Raw genomic sequence first — 20,800 nt, forward strand, 5'->3', positions numbered from 1 at the left:
CTAATATATTTCACTTACATAAAAACAGACCAGTGTATTCTATAAATAGGGCACGGCACATTAAAACATTGGAAAAAAGATTTCTATTGCCATTATTAAGTTTTAAGAAAGGGTTAGAGAATGTAATTACATTGATGCTATTGGATGAATTACAGTACAATTCTGAGCAGAGTCACACCTTCCTACATCCATTGAATGGGCTTAGAAGGGTATAACTCTTGTCAGGGCTGCACTGTAAATTGTGCCAGAGCTGTATTCATGATGGAGAAATATGGTGTTTAGACAGATCAAGGCAAAGATATTGGTTTGACAGAAAGCACCATTACAGCAGAGGTGGAAGTGAACCATGAAGACTAACAGAGGATTAACAGTGCACTGCATTTCTAAACAGAATTACAGCCTTCTAAATCCATTTAAGGGAGAGAAGTTAGCATGGTACAGCCCAATCTCATCAGATCTTGAAAGTCTGTTGAAGGAGAGAAGGTGGCAGTACAGTCAATCTCGACAGATCTCTAAAGCTAAGCTGGGTTAGTATGAGGATGGGAGATCACCAAGGGCCCCTGCCACACGGCAGGGAAAACACTCGTCAAAGCGTGGCTAAATAGAGCCGCACCAAAATAGAGAGGCGCGGGTGGGATCCCACGGATCTCGTGCACCACGCACCGTTGCTCCCCGGCACAATCAGATGCTGGGGAGGAAGAGTCGGGGGGAGGCTGTCGAACTGTGCATGCTCGAGCATGCGCAGTTCGGCCGGGGGCCGGGACGCGCCGGCGATCTCAGCCCGGATTGAAGCGCTCTACACTAGGTAGGTGGTTCTTTTTAGTGCAGGTTTTCGGGCGGGAGGGACGGATCGGGGATGGGCAGGCAACACTTCCCAGATGTTGCCGTGGGATCGCACCCGTTTGCTCCGCCTCCGATCCGTCCCACTCCCGGCCCCAAACCCCTAGTGTGAACAGGGCCAAGGAAGACTCTGCATAGCGAGGCAACAGAAACTCTGCTTAATCACTTGATGATGATTTTATGTGGATTTTAATTGTTATTTATGTATCAAACTGTGTAAGCTACCCTGAGCCTGGTCTTGTGGGGAGGGCGGGGTATAAATTAATTAATTAATTAATTAAATAATCTTGAGAACCCCTTGCTGGGGTCACCGTAAAGTGGTTCCAACTTGATAGGACGTATATATGTAACTCCATTTAAGTCAATGGCCTAAGAATGGTAGAAATTTTTTTAGGATTGCACTGTAATTTATTTTAGAGATATGTCTGTTTAGGCAGATGTTGGGGAAAATAGATGCAAGAGGCATGAGGATAACCATCTTCTAGCTCAAGGGAAAATACTCCTATAGCATGGTGCACCTTAAAGTCTGCTCTATTAGGGAAAGGGTTTTTGAGTGCTTGGATGAGTAGTAAAGATGACAGTGATACTGAGCTTTGCTACATAGCTAATGATCAGGAGACAGTAGTGGTTATACTTAGTTTACGAGTAAAAAAGGCAGGAAGTAGAAAGCAAAGAAAACAATGGAATGTGAGTTAACATGAACAAAGGGAAATGGAGAAAATAGCAAGGATGAAGGGAGGGAGAGAGAATAGGGGCCATGTATAAACCCAAGAAGGAGCAGCTGCTTATCCTGGCTTTCTTACAATCATAATTTAAGACTGTTTAGATCTGTTCCAATCTGGGTTTTAGCCTGGTTATGGGACTATAACAGCCTTGGTAGCCCCGGTAGATAACCTGTACTGGGAAGAGGGACAGAGGGACTACAATTCTGTTGATTCTCCTGGACCTCTCAGCAGCTTTCAATACCATCAGTCATGGTATCCTTTTTGGGCTGGGATTGGGAGGCACTGTTTTGTGATGATCCTACCTGGAGGGTAGGTTTCAGAAGGTAAAGTTGGGGGACTGGTGCTCAGTTCCTTTGGCCTGTGGGGATCCACAAGGCTCCATGTTGTCCACTATGCTCTAGCCTTTTAACATCTACATGAATCTTCTTGATGAGGTCAACTGGAGATGTGGGCTGGGTTGAAACCAATGTGCAGATGATAGCTTTATCTCATGCTTCCAGCCAATCCCAGAGAGGCTGCAGAAACCATGAACCAGTGCCTGGAGGCATTTTTGTAATGAGTGCAGGCTAATAAACAGAAGCTTAATCCCAACAAGACAGTAGTGTTACTGGCGAGTAGAAGGACTTACCCAGCATTTAAGGTGTCACTCATTCTAGATGAGGTTGTACTCTACTTGAAGGAGCATGTCTGTAGTTTGGGGGTACTCTTGGACCCAGGTCTATTGCTGGATAAGCAGGTGATGGCTGTGGCCAGAAGTGCCTTTTATTCACTTCAACCAGTTAGTTAGCAGAAAAGATTTGGCCACTGTGGTGCATGCCCCAGTTACCATCTAGGTTAGTACAGAATGCTGCAGCTAGGATGTTTACTAGAGTGGGTCACAGGTGAAAAGTACTGGGTTTGATACATCAGGATGCAGACCACAACATCAGAGAAGATGCGCTTATTCGTACTTAACACATGGAACAAAAACTAACGGCCAGGTGGCCAACTTTATACAATTGGGGAGGGACGCCCCTAGGTTCTATTGGCGGGTTTGAACTTCTTGCCAATGTCCCTATTGGCTCCTTAATTGCAGTTCAGGAGCCTAGTCCCTATTGTCTTAGGGATTGAAGCTTTAGCTGCCTCTGGCTGGCACCTGGCAGTGGTCTGAGGACATAACAACAGGGACCATTTCACTCCTGTTGTGGTCTGTCTAAAATGGTTCCCAATCTAGTTTCAGGCATAATTCAAAGTGCTGGTGCTGACCTTCAAAACCCTATATGGCTTAGGACCAACATGTATGAAGGTCTCCCTACTTCCTTATGAACCCATTCAATCATGACAGTCATCTTCCAAGGCCCTGTTTTGGGCACCCCCACCTTCTGAGATTCTGCAGATGGCTGTTCAGGAGAGGGCCTTCTCAGTTATGGCACCAAAACTCTAGAGCCCTCTCCTCGCGAAGGCTTGTATTTTGCCTTTCTGCCAGCAGGTGAAGACTTCTTTGTTCTGTTGGGTGTTCCCTGAGCGAACTCTTCCTCTTGCCCAACGTTTTAACTGATGTTTTTATGTTGTTGTATGTGTATTTTAGCTTTAATTGTTTAAACATTTTTGGGGGTTTTAATAGTTTTAAAGAGTGATTTTATTCTTAATGTTTTTATTTTGTTAGCCACCTTGGTGGGCCTTATGAAGGAAGAAAGGTGAGATATAAATTTTGTAAAAAAACAAAACAAAAAAACATGCCTATCTCCTCCTGTAAGAACCTCCCCAAAAATTAAGCAGCCCAAGAGGCTCTGCTTCAGCCTTCAAGTTACAGAGCAATCCTAAGCAGAGTTAAGCTTTTTAAAAATCCATTGAAACTCCCTGCTTAGGATTTCATGATTAGGGATACACTACATGGAATGTGGGGAATCTATGATAAGGATCTCCTTTTTTAAATGCTAAAAACAGTCATGGGAGGAGAAGGAAAGAGCGATCTAGATCATGGCCGTGGGTCTACCCCATGCTGCTTGTCTCATGATTTACTTTTATGGAAGCTGTATTAGTTCCTATATAGGGCAAACGGCTTAGGGGAAATTAAATCATGGAAATGGCACAGGGACAAAGGTTTACCCTCTACCCTTGAACAGTGTCTATGACTCAGAAACTCACTTATTTTGAGCACAGGCAAAAAAATGACCTGAACAAAGTATGGCCATTTTAATAGAGCTTTGAAATGTCCTTTCATAGACTGTGAATTTAGCTGTCTTCTAATACTGCTCCACAAACTGGATAAAATGTTTGTATTTTATTGTAACTCCTTTGTGAGTTGGTCCCTTATCATTTGTATCAAGTTGCTGTCTCTGATAAACGGCTTGTTTTCTACTGAAGTTTAGTTTTTTACATTATTTTAATGCTTTGTAATTGCTTACTGTACTTACTGCATATCATTTTGGAAGCACTTACTTCTAAGTAATACAGGACTTTTGTATATAAAAAAGGTGATAAATGCACTTCAAATATTTTTCCCATGTTATTTTAGGTAGATCTTAAGTATACGTATAAAAAGAAAAGTAATGTGTGAAGGGCCCCAACAAGACGCCAATGCCGTTCTATGCAGTCTTATACCCTTCTAAGCTTGTTGATCTAAATGGACCTAGAAAGGACTGGATAGCACTGGAAGACTATATCAGAAACAAGCAGGAAAGAATGAATTATGATAATCATAACAGAATTCAGCAGCAAAAGAGTTGGAGTCAATCAAGAGGGGGAGCCGTATGCACCCCACCCATACTCTTTGACTCTGGCTCATTTCCCTTACAGTGCTCTTAATTCATTATTTCATTAATTTATAAAAATGAACATAAAGTGTGTGAGGGTATAGAAGAACAAAAGCTTTTATGAGGAGACTCTCTTAATAACATTTTAATCTGTCTACTGGCTATGTTTCAATTAGATGAAGTCAGAGGGCAAAATACTAAAAAAAGCACAGAATACTAAAAAGGCACAGTAAAGGACCCACTAGATGTCAGAGGGAGATCCATGTGTGTATCCACACATCTACCTATTGATGTGAAAAGTGGAGGGGGTCGGTGGGGGGTCTCTCATGTCTCAGCACACAGGTGAAGAGAGTTAAGCTCTGTCATCTGCGCCTCATTGTTTTGTGTTACCTTCAACACTTTTCTTCCAGCCCAGCTTATTTCTATTATCGAACTTGCCTAGGAGCAAAGTGCTTCAGAAAATAGCGCAAGTGCAACATTTTTTCCACCACTTAAGCGGAACAGCATTTACAGAAATGATATGCAAATTATACATAATTGAAACATGCCAATTATGTGCAGTCACTGCTTAGGGTAAATTGTCCAGGTCCTAAAAAAGAAATAACCTTACCCACGATTTCTAAGTCTGCTGTTACTCGTCCATATGGAAATGAGTATAAATAGCAACAGTTGTAAGGCAACATTTTGAGAAACATAAAACAACTACAGCAGCCTTCAGAAGTGACCCATTGAAGTGAACATGCCTTCCTCATGTCTTATCCTGATGATCCCCTGATATAACAAAGGGGTGATGTCTTGCTAAACTTTCCAGCATAACATGCAGAATCCCACCATACCCCGGGGATGTCCCTAGAATGATGCCGGGCTCTCTGTCCTATGTGTCTGACTGTGAAAAATGGTATTTTCTATGTACGTTTCCACGCCAGAGTCCAGCAGCATACAAGCCTGGGTTTAGGGCAGATAAGAATTGTCCCCTGACTGTGACTATACTTCTATATTTTATCTGGTTTTCTATGTACCTTTCCACGCCAGAGTCCAGCAGCATGCAAGCCTGGGTTTAGTGCAGATAAGAATTGTCCCGACTGTGACTATACTTCTATATTTTATCTGCTCTCAGGTGAGGGTGAAGAGGCTCATTTATTTCTGGATTGGGCCAGTAACCCACTAGAAAACTGTGGACTATGAACCTACTCGGTAAAGCTTCCATCTATACTAGGAGTTATGGTTCCGGGTGGGATACTGGTGGGGATACAATGGCAACTCCTTCCAACCTTACTCACTAGCCATTACAGCAAATCACCAGGAGCTCCCAAACCTCTTATTTTTCAAACAGCTTGGGGAAAGGGGAAAACAACAACAACAACCAACCAACAGATGGGATTGTCAAGTGCTGAACAGGCTACAGTACAATAAATGTATTATGCTGGTCTGCTAGAGAAAATACACTATAAAAGCATGGAAAATCTAAAATTGTACCTTTACATGTAGGGAGCATTCCACTCCATGTGCCATTAGTGGTGCAAGTCCGAAATCTGGAGCTGTTGGATTCCATTGTGTACCCTGGCTGGCACATATATGTAACGTTTTGTCCCACAACAAAATCATCACCATATCTTAGGCCATTGGCTGGGACACCTGGATCCCCACAACTGATTACTACAAAGAAAAAACATTGACAGACATGATGGTAGCCCATCAATACTATTACGGAAAAAAATATGGTAAAATTTGTTATTGATTACACAAATATTTCCATCCTCAGAAAGCAAACACCACGTAGAATATAAAATGTGTATACTATTTATTTGTAAAAAAAATATCTATAATTCCTTAAACATCTTGTATTACCATATCGGTTACACTTTTATATTTAACAGAAAAGATAACTAAGGCTGCGGTCACATGGAGCATTAGGCACGCTAGAGAGACAAAAGATAGGCGGATTTTCTGAGCACAATCTCACCGCCACATCTGGGAAGCGTAGAGCTCCCATGGCGAACCCGAGGCTTCCCGCCGAAGACGGGCAGTTAAAAACTAGTACCTCGGAGGTACTAGTTTCCGGTAACCGCGGGGCAAGGACGGGCGTCTGATCGCGTTTCCGGTGGTAGTTCCGGTGCCCACCCATGCCCCCTCGTATAAAGGTGTTTTTTCCCCCAACTGTCCATGGGATGCGCACAAGCACCCAACGGGGCATGCACACACTTTGGTGTCCGGAAAACAAAACACCCGTTTGCCGCGTCGCTTCTTTGCCACAGTGCAGGATTGTGGTGTACTTGGCACCTCCCCCCTACCATGGGACCTCCACGGTACGTCTGCTGGCGCAACTGCGCATTATTTTGCCCTGGGGCAAACAGCCACGCCTCCCCCCGCGATATCCAGCCCATGTGACCGGGGCCTAAGTTTTCTATATAACTGTAAACATTCATGAAGAATGTTTCTCAGTTGGCTTTCTGTTTTGCATGGGGGGGGGACTGTAACCCAATGCTTTAAATGGGTTTCTTCTGTGGCAGACATTATGTGATGGGGATGGTTAAATGTAAAATTTTATTTGAAAAGAGGCTGACGTGCACATTTAAAACATGTGCATATGGCAGCCTGAACATCAGTTAGGAAAATAATATGATTACTTGCCCCTCACTTCTGCTACTCATGCCTCGTAAACCACTATAAGATCACTGTGCCAATGGAATTATATACTGGTAGATGAAATGTACCAAAGCACAGATGCATAAACCTGCCAATTTTCATTTCTTGAATGATCAAGGAATTTTTTCATCCCTCTTTTACATGTTTTCCCCCCAGTCCATTTGGTTTCCACTGAATTTTTGACTGCTGATTTACATTTGTTTTATGCCTTTCATGTTTATTGCTTTTCCAGTTTGACGTGCACATTTAAAACATATGTCAGGCTCGACATCAGTTAGGAAAATAATGTGATGACGTGCCCCTCCCTTCTGCTACTCATGCCTCTTAAACCACTATAAGATCACTGTGCCAATGGAATTATACACTGGTAGAAGAAATGTACCAAAGCACAGATGCATAAACCTGCCAATTTTCATTTCTTGAATGATCAAGGAATTTTTCCATCCCTCTTTTACATGTTTTCCCCCCAGTCCATTTGGTTTCCACTGAATTTTTGACTGCTGATTTACATTTGTTTTATGCCTTTCATGTTTATTACTTTTCCAGTTGATTGTAATATGTCCTGATTGGGGAAAAAACACATCAACAGTTGCATAACTTATAATTAAGAAACCGGGTTAAAAAAAAAATCGAACCTGTCTGCAAAGTACTTTCCTTTAACCCAACATTTCCAAATTGCGGAATGTAGCCTGGAGCTCTCATCTAAATTGCTTTGGCAACTTAATCATTGAAAATTCATGTATAAACCAACTAACCAACTGCAGCAACTATTGAGACATTGCAATAATTTCTCACGCAAGTAAAGTGATGCTCAAAATCTTACAACAAAGACTGTTACCATATATGGAATGAGAAATGCCTGACATTCAAGCTGGATTTAGAAAAGGAAGAGGCACGAGATATCATATTACAAATTTATGTTGGTTACTGGAGCATACGAGAGAATTTCAGAAGAAAATCAGCTTGTTTTTCATATGTTATAGCAAAGCTTTTGACTGTGTATCAGTGTTCCCTCTAAGCAGAATTAGTGTGACCTAGCTCACAGTTTTTTAGCCTCTGGCTCACACATTTTTGTCTTAGCTCAGGAAGGATGGCTCCAGAACAAACTAATTTATGCAGTACGCAAATCTGTCACTCACAACTTTAATGCCAGTAGCTCACAGTGTAGAATTTTTGCTCACAAGACTGCACAGCTTAGAGGGAGCATTGGTGTAGATCATTAAAAACTACTGTTGGTTTTAAAAGAAATGGGTGTGTCAAAACATCTGACTGTTTCAATGTACAACCTGTACTCCAAACAAGAGGTTACTGTTATGACAGAATATGCACAATGTATCATAAGGAAAGCTGGATTAGATTTAAACAAACGTAGAGTGAAAATTGATAGAAGGAACATTAACAATTTGAGATACACAGATGACACTACAGAAAATAATGAAGACTTGAAATGAGTGCTGCTGAAGTTTAAAGCAGAAAGTGCCAAAACAGCTGAACATCAAGAAGACAAACGTAATGACTAATGGAGAATTACACCATTTCAAGGCTGACAGTGAAGAAATTGAAATTGTCCAAGATTTTCTATTCCTCAGCTCCATCATCAACCAAAAAGGAGACTGCAACCAAGAAATCAGAAGGAGACTAAGAACAGCAGCCATGAAGAAGCTAGAAAAGATTCTTAAGTGTAGAGATGTGTCATTGGTGACCAAGACCAAGTTAATTCATGCCATGGTATTCCCCATTACTATGCATAGGTGTCAAAGCCGGACAATGAAGAAAGCTAACAGGAAGAAATTTGATTTATTTGAAATGTGGTGTTGGAGGAGAGTTTTGCAGATACTATGGATTGCCAAAGGGACAAATAAGTGGGTTTTCACCCAAGAAGCTAAAATGACTAAACTGAGGCTATCGTACCTTGGTCACCTTATGAGAAGATGAGAGTCACTGGGAAAGACAATCATTCTAGGAAAAGATGAAGGCAGCAGGAAAAGAGGAAGCCCTAAGATGAGATGGATTGACTCAATCAAGGAAGCCACAGCCCTCATTTTGCAAGACTCAAGCAAGGCTGTTAACAACAGGACAATTTGGAGAATGTTAATTCGTAGAAGCAACTTGGCACTTAACACACACACACACCTAACTAACTACATAACTAACTGACTGAGACAGAGGCAATACCTTGGCAAGAAAGAAGGGGTGTTCTTCCTTGTGTGTTTGAAGAAAACAGATTCATTTCCCTTACTCTTTTCCTCCACATTTTTTTAAAAAAATCATTATTATTTTTGTTTCGATTTTGTATTAATTTTCTCATATTTCTGTCATCATATAACAACAAAAGACCATGATGGAAATTTTATAACAACCCTCATCCTTGTTGACTGCTGCCGCTTAGTTTCTTATAAAATAAAATGTGTTCAATCAAAACTTACTTGTACAATTGGGTAAGGAACCAGACCATGTTCCATTGGCAGTACACTGTCTTACAGAAGAGCCAGACAGAATATAGCCTTCCATGCAGGAATAGATTACAGAACTAGCAAACGTTGTGCCATCTATCCGAAAAACCTTCCCATTCGCAGTTGTTCCAGGGTTACCACACTGCACAGCTAGAAAGTCAAATATAGAAATATAGGAAATTCAGTGAAGTATGATTTTAAAAGTTACAGAACCAAATTCCAAATGATATTCCCATGAATATTGGTTTGGGCAGAACCTGATGACATGGCCAAGTAATATGAAAAATCCACCTGAGAAGTATCACTTGTCTTATTGTAGCTCTGGGGTTTCCTTTACTAGTCTAGATCTTTCACCTGAGAAGGAGCCTTAAAATTTATTTATCTTATACCAAAAATATACCTAGTGCCAAATTCTATTCACAAGCAAACAGTTACTTGTGATTGGTGATCCTGCTTTAGTGGATATTTGTAAATGCAGCCCACAGCTTATTATTAGAATTCATGTATCCCCCCCGCCCTTCCAATAGTAATTTTATTTCATGAGACCATGGCCAGTTTGAAATGTTCCACCTTCAGTGCCCAGCATGATATTTATGTCACAACAATCCAGATCCTTTCTTTTATTTATTTTCTTTATTACAGTTCAATATTGTCCCAAGTCATCTGAGGTTATTTAAGGATATTGCCTTCTCTTTCTGCTAGTGTCACTCTCCAACTGAGTTATAACCAAGGTGCACACCAAAGCTTTTAGTAATGACTGTGTTGGCATGGACCAATGATTCTCATCCTTTCCAGACTTGGTGCCTTGACCTGGATAGACCAGGACAGCCCAATCTCGCCAAATCTGGGAAGCTAGGTAGGTTTGACCCTGGCTAGTATTTGGATGGGAGACCTCCAAGGAAATGACATGGTCATGACCCAGAGGCAGTCAATGGCAAACCACCTCTGAATGTCTCTTGCCTTGAAAACCCCACAGGGTCACCATGAGTCAGTTGTGACTTGATGGAACTTTCCACCACCACCAGACTTGGTATCCCCCTTTAACCCCTAAGTGGCAACATGTGTCCCTGAAAGAAAATGATGTCACAATCATATGAGAGGGAGGGAGTGATCCAGAATTATGACGTCCTGATGTCAAAACTAGGACAATGGTCAGCACAGCAAAACAACTGAAGGCAGGGAAATGAAAGCCAACTAGCAGGAGGTACACTTGTTGGAGGCCCTTTCTGCAGTCTCCTTTTAATCCATGTTCACCACAGTGTCCTCCAAGCAATTTGGCACTAAAATTGAATTCAACCTTCTTTTTAATCCAGGATTTCCCCCCCCCCCTCATTCTGTACTAAATTGAGTTCAACCTTCTTTTTATTCCGGACTTTCCCCCCATTCTGCATTTCATTACCTCCCTGCAATGGTCAGCCTGGTTTTAGCCTGCTGCTGCCCTGGGGTTATTTGGATGTTGTTTTGCTGTGGAGTTAAAATGCTTTTACTTGAACACTGAGAAAATCTGGGGTGATTTCCCACAAGCGCTCCTCCCTTTTGCCCCGATGGTACGTGTCAATTTCACACAAGCTGCTGCACGGCCGCATTTTGCCCCGCAGCTTTGTGCGATTTTCCCCGCGTCTACTCCATTCTCAAAAAACAGGATTGAGTAGACCCAGGGAAAATCGCACGAGGCTGCGAGGCAAAATGCGGTCGTGCAGCAGCTTGTGTGAAATTGACATGTACCATCGGGCCAAAGAGAAGAGTGAGCAAGGAGGAGCGCTTGTGGGAAATCACCCCTGGAGTGGCAGGCAAATGCGAAAAGACCAGTGTAGTGAGGAACAAGCCAACAGTTAGAGCTCTGGACTTATCCTGTTTATTGCTGAGTAAACTTTGGCTTGGGAAATTTCTGGAGCTCTAGGGATGGTAACTGAGGAAGACAGAGTTTGGCAGGGTTGTAACATAGAGTCCACTCTCTGAAACTGTCATTTTCTGTAAGGGAACTGATCTATGCAATCTGGAGATCCTTTGTAATTCTGGTAAAACTCCAGACCCCACCTGGTGGTAGACAACTCTACCTTGCCCCATTAACCTATTGCTGCTCCTTAACCATCATGCAAACAAAAAGTAGAAGTTGTGGTATGTTTGCAGATGCAGAGGTCCTTTCAAAAAACAGCCCCCCAAAAGTGGTTCTAATAGGGCTTGAGACACAGCAGATGGTGTCTGCAGTGAACTTGAGTGTCCTGATTAGGGGTACTGCATTCAGCATAAATTAAGCCAGTAAGGTATTTTTCGGGTATCATTTAAGACTAATACAGATCAAAGAATCTGATTGGCTATCGGTATATTCAGGTATACCACTGGGCTCCTCTTACAGCTTGGTTTAAAGTGAGCTGCAAGAGGAGACTGCCCAGGATTGGCTGGGGCGGTGGGAGCCACAAGAGGAGCCAGCCCCAGTCAGGGTAGTATGGAGCTCTCAGCTCCAGCTGATTCTGGGCTGGCTCCTCTTGCAGCTCAATTCTCGAGTCAATAGTTCCCATAGCGTATAATGGAACTGAAAAATTCCAGTTTCCCAGATATAAAATATGAGAAAAGAGGCTCTCAAATTGTCTTTTGTATTCAAGAAGCTTTTCTCTCATGAGGAAGATGTTGGGAATTATTTCTTATTTGTTATTAAACAGGAGTAAACAAATTATTTTCCATAAATATCATACAGCATCCTGCTTTTATCACAATGTATTGTGCTTCACATCATTTGTTGAAGGTAACTACATTGGACAAATTTCAGACATTTCATTCTATGCTCATTGTTTTGCTGTGTGAACTGTTCTGTTTCATATTCTTGTACATATTCAAAATATGTTCTAATCTCCTCAGTGTATATCTGATGCATACTCTCCCCTCCCAACACCTAATGAAAATTATAATAATGCCATTCTAGACTTTCTGATTCAGAATTTAAATTATAATTTTGCAAGTGCACACCCCTAGCATGCATAGGGGTTCCAAATGCATGCCTAATCCTTAAAAGAAATAATTGACTGAATTTCAACCCTTTAAAGGAGGGAGAGGAAAAGAACCATGCGAACAGCATAATCCACTCTTGAAAACAATCTGATCAGCTGCATTATGGAGGGAGGGACTTGCAACATTCATCCACATAGTTATTTCAGTGTCCATGAACTGGTGCAATGACACTGCAATACTTAGGGTTAGGATAGGCCCTCTGGGCTATGCAAATAACAGAATAGGTTTTGGGTTTCTCTAAAATGATATGGTTATTGATTAGCATTTTGGCCAGCAAAGTCTGTTGTAAATGAATTACCTTTACATTCTGGTTGCCTTCCTGTCCAACTTCCATTTGCTAGACATGTCCTTTCCTCTGATCCATGAAGAATGTAACCAAGCTCACAAGAGAATTGCACAGCACTTTTAATTCTAAAATTGCTTTCTTCTCTTGAACCATGACCTGGGGTTCCTGGATCACCACAAGATCCTGCATTATCACCTAGAATTTATGGTACAGAGATTATTTCAGAGAACATAAAAAATTGGGCAGATTACACTGATGTATGTTAATGTAGTACCAGAAACTGAGTGCATATACAACCATAAATGATATAATGTTACGAGACAGTTTTGTAATCAATGCAAAATTAAAATGCACTTTGAAAAAGCACACAGAAACTCTACATATTTATTTTCTTTTGAACTTGAAATGAGTAGCATCTAATTACATCCCACAGAAGTATGAAGAGGGTTAATAAAGAATACTATAATGAAGAATACCAGGTTTCAATCAGAACATATAGCTAGTATCTGTTCTCTTTTTGTAGCTCATACCAATTAAAAGAATATAAAATTCAGAATTTACTTTTTTCCCAGCACACTGTGGTACTTCTAATTCTCCACTTAGTCAGGAGTTGAACTAGACTAGATAGAAGTAACATCAATATTCTGCAGAATAGTTAATATCCAATCCTTTATAATAAATCAATCTATATTGCCCAGAGTAAAACATGTTATTAAAAATACAGAAACAAGGGACGTATTATAATATTGGATATATACCATTCATCGAGATGACTCATGTGATTTGCTGAAAATGTTAAAAAGGTGAATAAATCCCAGACACACCAGCCACCCTGAACTAAAAGAACATTTCTTCCATTCCTCTAATTAGGTTCTGAATGTGGTCAACATCCCATAACACTGCCCACTAATCAAAGGAGATTTCCTTTGCTCTTCAGCAAATGTGTTTATACTGGTCAATATCTGACCATTTTTAAAACCCCAGTTTGGAGACCCAAATATAATGAAGAGATAGTAGACTGAGGTCCCGGTCACATGGCGAATTTGCCGCGGGAGAGTCACGGGTGGTGGGCAGATTATCGGGGTGCGATCACACTGCAACATCTGGCAAGTGGAGCACACCCGTGGCTAACCCGTGGCCAACTGCTAAAAAAGCACAATAAAAACAGTACCTCGTATGTAGTGGCAAACGGTACGTGAGTCAAGGGCAGGCATGACACCTGTGGTGTGATCATGCCGGCCCCTTGTTAATGCACAGGTGGGGAGGACAGGACCCGTGGTTTGCCACTGATGCGTCGGATCGCGTTCTGGTGGCTCTAATTGCACCGGCGCAATTAGCCACGCCTCCCCCCTGCGTTATCCGGCCCGTGTGACCGGGGCCCAAGATGGTTTTGTGATCTCTGACTACTCCCTTGTAATCCCAGGGAAGAGCCATGGTCCTATTGTTACTTATTCACAAAAGTAAAGGATCTGCTTACATGGCTACTCTTTATATTGAAATGTAACCACCACACGATCTACTGCTCTTCAGTTTTCATGCGTGGTTGGCATAACTACTACTAACAGTTTCAAATACCCAGAATTAAACTTTGTTGTTCTTAAAGGTGCCACTGGACTCAAACTTTGTTCTGTTGCTTCAGACCAACACGGGTACCTACCTGAATTTATTTTCATGGAAGGCACCACTTTAAGCCCTGGCACAGCTGTTCCTGAAAGGGCAGTTTGTGTCAGAGTTCTCTCAGCCCCACCCACCTCGCAGGGTGTCTGTTGTGGGGAGGGGAAGGGAAAGGAGTTTGTAAGCCGCTCTGAGACTCCAAGTGAAGGGCGGGGTATAAATCCAATCTCTTCTTCTTCTTCTTCTTCTACCCAAAATTAAATTTTGTTGGTCTTAAAGGGCTCTCCTTCTTTGGATGTTTTCAAACAGAGGCTAGATGATCATCTGACAGCAATGCTGATTGTGTGAACTTAGTCATACCATGAGAGGGAGGACAGAAAGGGTTGCCTCAGTGCTTAGTTCTTGTGGGCCTTTCTTACATGCCCAGGGAAATACTGATTGCCACTTTGGGGTCAGGAAGCAATTTTTCTCCAGGCCGGTTTGGCCGGGGATCCTGGAGGTTTTTTTGTCATCTTCTGGGCATGGAACAGCGGTCACTGGGGGTGTGGAGGGGGAGGTATTTGTGAATTCCCTGCATTGTGCAGGGGATTGGACTAGATGACCCTGGAGGTCCCTTCCAACTCTATGATTCTATGATTAAGGTGCCACTGAACTCAAACTTTGTTATGAAACTGTGGTATTGAGAATGCTGATCAGCTTGTGCCTCCCTCCCCAGATTCTACCCCATCTGTCTGTACAAATCCCTTCTTCCCTTGTCCATGTTGACAATGATGTGGCATTATGTTTACACCAGCATTAACTATAGTAATACCAAACAGAGTTAAATTTAAATCAGAGATTAAAAACATGTTCTGCAGATGTCTCACAAAACCTAGTTTCCTATTGCATGGAGATCATTTGATAAAAATGTGGAGTATAAATCTCAAAAAAGAAATGATAATAATAAACATGTCATTTACAGGAGGGATGGAAGCAGACCAGTCCATGGGCCATTCCCAATCTCATAAAGATGATTCCGAGATCATCACAGGGGCACAGCTTCTTTCGGTTCAAAAAAGCTGTACATTGCTACTTTTCTTTCAACACTCCCCCCACAATCTTATGGTCTGCTTCTCTCAACCACCAGACTGACCTCCCCCCACACACCAAATAATGCAGCAGGATCCTATTGGCCTATATTCCTAGAGAACATAAAAAGAAGGAGGGGCAGGTTTGTGTGGATACTGTAACATTGCCAGTACTGGAACTTCAATAATAGCCAAATTGGCTCAGTTATGGAGCCAGGAGGAGGTCTGAGTGTAGGGGTCAAGAAGGCTATTGTCTGCTGTGGGGTCTCTGAAGCAGTTATCAGTCATTTTAGACTACAAAAGCACGTTAGAAAAGGCTTTCCACTAGTGTTTTTTTTAAATGAACAGATTTATGTCTGTCTTTTTGTAACTGTGGTGTAGATGAAAGCACACAAAGGAAGTATCTCACAAGGAAGACATGACTGATGCTTTTCAGTGGCACAAAATCTATAATTCACTTTTAGTGCAATAAAAGGAATGACCCCAGTAGGCTAGTTTCAAATTAACTCACCAAACATTCCAGCCAAAACACCTATTACAAGTTTGAACCTCAAAATTCCTAAACATGCAGAAGGTTGATTCTGTTTACTATTCTCCAAGTTTGGAAAATCAGTGGATCATATTTTTTTTGAGGGGAAGGGGGACCATATATGTTTGGGTAGTGTTCAGGATGTCAAATGTTTCTTAGATCTCATTCAGTTGAGAGTTACTGTCCCCTACTCACATTTTTGTGATGGCTTTTAAAGAAGCTGGAGAAACTGGCTCAAGACTACTAATTTTGTAATGACCAAATGGGCAGATATGAGCCTGATAGACAAATCTACAGAATTTTGAGCTGTTTTCCTAACAAATGTGTCAAAATCTCTGTTTGTCCTATTTGAATATTAGAAAAATACCCATAATTACTATGAGTGCACTGCACATGTGGAGTAAGGACACACGAAATCATCTCTGTGCCCAGTGGTCAGAGACTGATTGCCCTTCTCTGATGCACTTCACATTTCTCCTTGGGAATGAGTGGCACTATTCACTTGGAGGGGGGGGAACAAAACAATCATTTCAGGGACACCACTGGGATGAGGGTGTGTTGTTATGGTTCAGTAGTAGAAATCTGCTTTGTGTGTGGAACGTCCCAGATTCAGGAACAGGTAGAAGATGATGTGAAAGATGTTTGTCTGAAACCCTGGACAGCTGCTGCCAGTCAGAGTAGACAATCCTGACCTTGATAGGCCATTGGTTGGACTCATTGGACGTGTTCAGACATTATAGTGAATGCATATACAACTTGCCTGTAAGAATGCACATGCATCTATTTGTAAGAAAGACCCAACACACGTTCACTTTAAGAAGGAAACAGGACCAGCACCTGCATAAATGTGGCATTAGTATCATATGTTCAGCTGTACACACATTGACTGTAACATGAGAATTATTCAACCCACATACAAAGAACTGCCAAGTGTATACTATACATGGATTGCACATGTGTTCACTGTGACTTGTGAACAGGGTATGATAGGGCAGCTCCATGTGCTCATGAGGGTTATGGTTTTTCCTTGTCTTTCGTGGCCCAAGACACTGGGAATCATTAAGAATACTGTCCTATTTATACTCTGACATTGTTCGTAGCTTTCTGGTAGTTTGTATACTTTGCAGTGTTTTAGTGTTTTGTTTTGTTGATGATGGTGATTTTGTTGAATTATAAATGTTTAAAATGTTAATTTTTTTTTAAAGGATCCTATCCGCATAGTCCTATCTTTCCATTTGCATACTCCCATCTGGTGTTATGTTTCTGGTTCACTGGTTTGTGTTGCAAAGTGGCACAGATAAACTTTACACAAACGCTTTATTATAGCCGGCATAAGGATCAATTTTGTTTTGTGAATGCTGCACCTTTAAAAGTGAATCAGTGATGAAATAGTTTCAAAATGACCCTGAAAGCCTCTTTCTACTAAATGCATTTCCTTTATAGAAAATAAGATATCTGGGATGTTGCTGAGAATGAACTTATAACACATATTACATTGTGTAGGGTGACTAAATCAAAACAGTAATTCTGCATGTTAAACAAAACTAAGTCAAGAGAAGGAAATCATGATGCAGAAACACCCCATATGGAATTCAGCTTCCTTCTCAGTAATATGTAAACAGCATTAAAATAAATATTCATCACCAACTGGTCAGCTGTCCTATCTTACTCTGTGTCTGTTTTTCATTTTTAATATTATTAGAAAGATTTCCCAAATTGGCGTTTCTTGCAGGCATAAAGTGGAACTTCGCTTTGGCTGTAGCTAAATATCTTTTATAAAATCATTTATACCCCATCCTTCTCCCCAGAGGGACCTCATTATCCTGTCCTCCATATTACCCTCACAACAACCCTGTGAGGTAGATGAGGTTGAGTCAGCATGACTGGCCCAAAGTCACCCAACAAGTTTCCATGGAACAAGTGGCGATTCAAATCTTGGTCTCCCAGATACTAGTCCAACGCTCTTAATCACTACACCACACTGGCTCTCAAATATACAATTAATAAATTAAAATATATATATAAGTTTTATATAAATATATACATTTTAAATATTTGGGGTTTAATTTTCAGTTTCCTAAAAAGCCAGTTCCAGCCAACACTAATATAAGCTTAGAATTGCATTCAAAAGCACATTCACATACTTCAAAAGTGGTACCTGAGCAATGAGGCATAGATCCACTCCAGTGTCCATTCAACTGGCATGTCCGAGATGCTGGTCCAATTAGTGATCGTCTTCCCGTACAGGAGTAACGAACAGTGGAACCAAATGTGTATTTTTCTCCAGACAGGATTGCATTGGGAGGAATGCCAGGATGACCACAGTCAATCACTACGATACATAAATATTGGAGATAAAAATTACGTTATAATCTAAATTCTTCCATTTGTCATCACCATTGTATTCTGCATTCTTTACCTGACATTAAAAAATTTACTTACACTATGGCCCTCTTACCTGGCTTACCTGAGCTGAAATTTAACAAGTGATTGTTGATTACATGTGCATATTCATGTTTGCATGTATATGTATTAGCACATGACTATCCTGCCTGGGCTATAGTGGGAGTGCCAGGAAAACAGAGATGTCAGAAAGCGTGATATAAATATTTCAAAGTCTTCATTTCTCAGTTTTTTATGCCTCATTTCATGGAACTGCTTCTGAAGCACTTCCTAGTGTGATTATGGAAAAATTATCAGAACCGATTCCTTTCAAGTCATGTGCAATCACTAATAGACATTCTGTTATGTCACCCTACTTCCTTTTCTCTTCCAGATGAAATTTTGGACAATGTTGAGAAAACTGAGAAATGTTAGTAAATAAGACTTAATTTAAGGCAGCATTCACAAGAGCCTGATTCATCAGTTTGGTTATTATGGGTTCACTATGCTGCTAAAATATAGCTGTCTTAAATGTTTATAACACTGCATTGACAATCAATATTGTGTAAATCACTGGCTCTCATCCCAATTAGTTTTACAATTAATCCACTTTTTCAACGACTGGGATTTTGCAATTCCTAAAAAATGGACAATCTTCTGAACTACGCTGGAAAACATGGTAGTTGTCCTCAAATGTACAAGATCAACAAGCATGAACAAAGCATCTTTTAGTTACTGTACAATGAATGACTCCTGTCATCCTCTACATTATCTTTTCAAGGAGTGAACTTCCATACCCGTATTTTAGAAATGAACCAGTCACTTTAATGGATTTTAGATATTGATCATTTTACAACAAATCTGCAACAAATCAAAATAGTTTACAAAGTATACATTGAATAGAGGATTCTGCCACTGCAATAAGTGAACCTATGTGATACTTGGATTTGCAAAGATGTATTGGTAACATTCACATATTACATTGCCCACTGATCCCTGAAATGAGGATGCCACACACAATCTTGGATTACTCCAGGTTTTATTAATTAGCTGATATGCACACTGGGCTGGAACCAGATAGGTTTTAACCATTGAAGCCCTCCCCTCAATGAGGAGTCCCTTCCCAAACCCCTCCGGCATGAGAGACTGACTTAGGAAACTCCACCCCACCATCCTTGTGTGATGGCGCAGCATCCCAGCACTCTGTGTGATGTCATCATATTGGGGCAGCCCCTCCGCCTCCCTTTTAAATTTATCAGGAAAATATGACCTGAGAACCCTACCCTACCGATACTACGGGGAGAGCATCCATCAAGGAGGGGCCCCTATAAATGGCTGGTTGTATGGGTTCAAGGCTGAAAGTGCTGGAAGCCCATCCAGCCACTATGTCTGCACTGGCTACCTTCAATAAAGTCCGACCAGACTGCTAATTCCTTGCCATGGTGGGGCGGGTGCGATGGAGGGTGTGTGGGAGGGACAGGGACATCAAAAACACAGAGAAGGCACAGTCATGCACCACACAGTGATGAAGTGCCATGCTGACTGACTCTCTTGGGTAGAGGGTCAGCCAGAGTAAAGCACCCTGGCAAGATTGTGCACCAACTCGAAGACACCATGGGCAGTTTCACCAGTCCATCTGATGGTGTGGGAGGTGACTCAAGGGGCCCTCTGTGGGCTTGTAGAACACATTTAAAGGGATCATCCCTTTAAAAGCCAAGCAAAAGGATTCAGCAATCCCATACGGATATTGGGATTTGGGAATACTGAGAAATTCTGATATTTTTCAGGTTCAATATACCCGAACGCCCCAAATACTAATTTTTTTGAGGCACATTCCTACTTGTAATTATGCTACATACTACTTTATAACTAATTCAATGCACACACAGAGTCAGATTCCACACAAAAGTCTGTTAAAAAAAATTAAAAGGATACCATATTTTGAATCACTTTCTGATGGCGGGAGGTGAACTGGTAATTTGTAGTAGGCAGGAAAAATAACTTCTGATTCCTTACAGACTAATGGATGTACTGTGGTATGTGTTTTCACATAATTCTTTATCAGATTCATAATGTACACAGTGAAGTTGGTGTGTGTAAATGCAGTGTATGTTCTCAGAGAGAGGTTGGTTAGTTGACACAATGAGATTTAATATGTGGGTGAACATAGAATATATCAGGCAGACACTCAATCTGCATTCGTGCCAGCCCTCCTCAGACAATTACTGATGCTAAAGCGACAACTATCATAGCTAAGGTATTTCAAATTGGTACCATAGTTGTGAACAAATCATGCAGTCAGAGTTTTATGTTTTGGATCCTGCCTTCGTCAACGGAGGCTGATATAATATAAGGATGGTGAACCAATATTTCTCAACTTCTAAGGCAAATTTAACAGCCTCCCAGAATTTCCCATGGGATACAAAGCCAGAGTTATGCCCAAAGAGAGAGTTCCTTATTCCTGCTAAATGAAAAGAACAACTGCTAAACTGGACCCCAGTGGAATGCTATTCAATC

At 41.2% G+C, this 20,800-nt stretch overlaps 1 protein-coding gene across 1 annotated transcript in view; it reads right to left on the minus strand.

The window, feature by feature from the left end:
* The window catches only part of CSMD3 (CUB and Sushi multiple domains 3), a 796,050-nt gene that overhangs the window by 59,466 nt on the left and 715,784 nt on the right, over positions 1 to 20,800 (minus strand). Inside the window, exons 55-58 of the mRNA XM_015417873.1 lie at positions 18,060 to 18,233; positions 12,704 to 12,886; positions 9,373 to 9,549; positions 5,777 to 5,956 (exon numbers count right to left, since the gene is read on the minus strand). Coding sequence (XP_015273359.1) covers positions 5,777 to 5,956; positions 9,373 to 9,549; positions 12,704 to 12,886; positions 18,060 to 18,233 — 714 coding nt within the window. The remainder of the gene's footprint in view (positions 1 to 5,776; positions 5,957 to 9,372; positions 9,550 to 12,703; positions 12,887 to 18,059; positions 18,234 to 20,800) is intronic.

This window comes from Gekko japonicus, unplaced genomic scaffold, assembly GCF_001447785.1.
Source record: "Gekko japonicus isolate JY-2015 unplaced genomic scaffold, Gekko_japonicus_V1.1 scaffold449, whole genome shotgun sequence".
Classification (NCBI taxonomy): Eukaryota; Metazoa; Chordata; class Lepidosauria; order Squamata; family Gekkonidae; genus Gekko; species Gekko japonicus.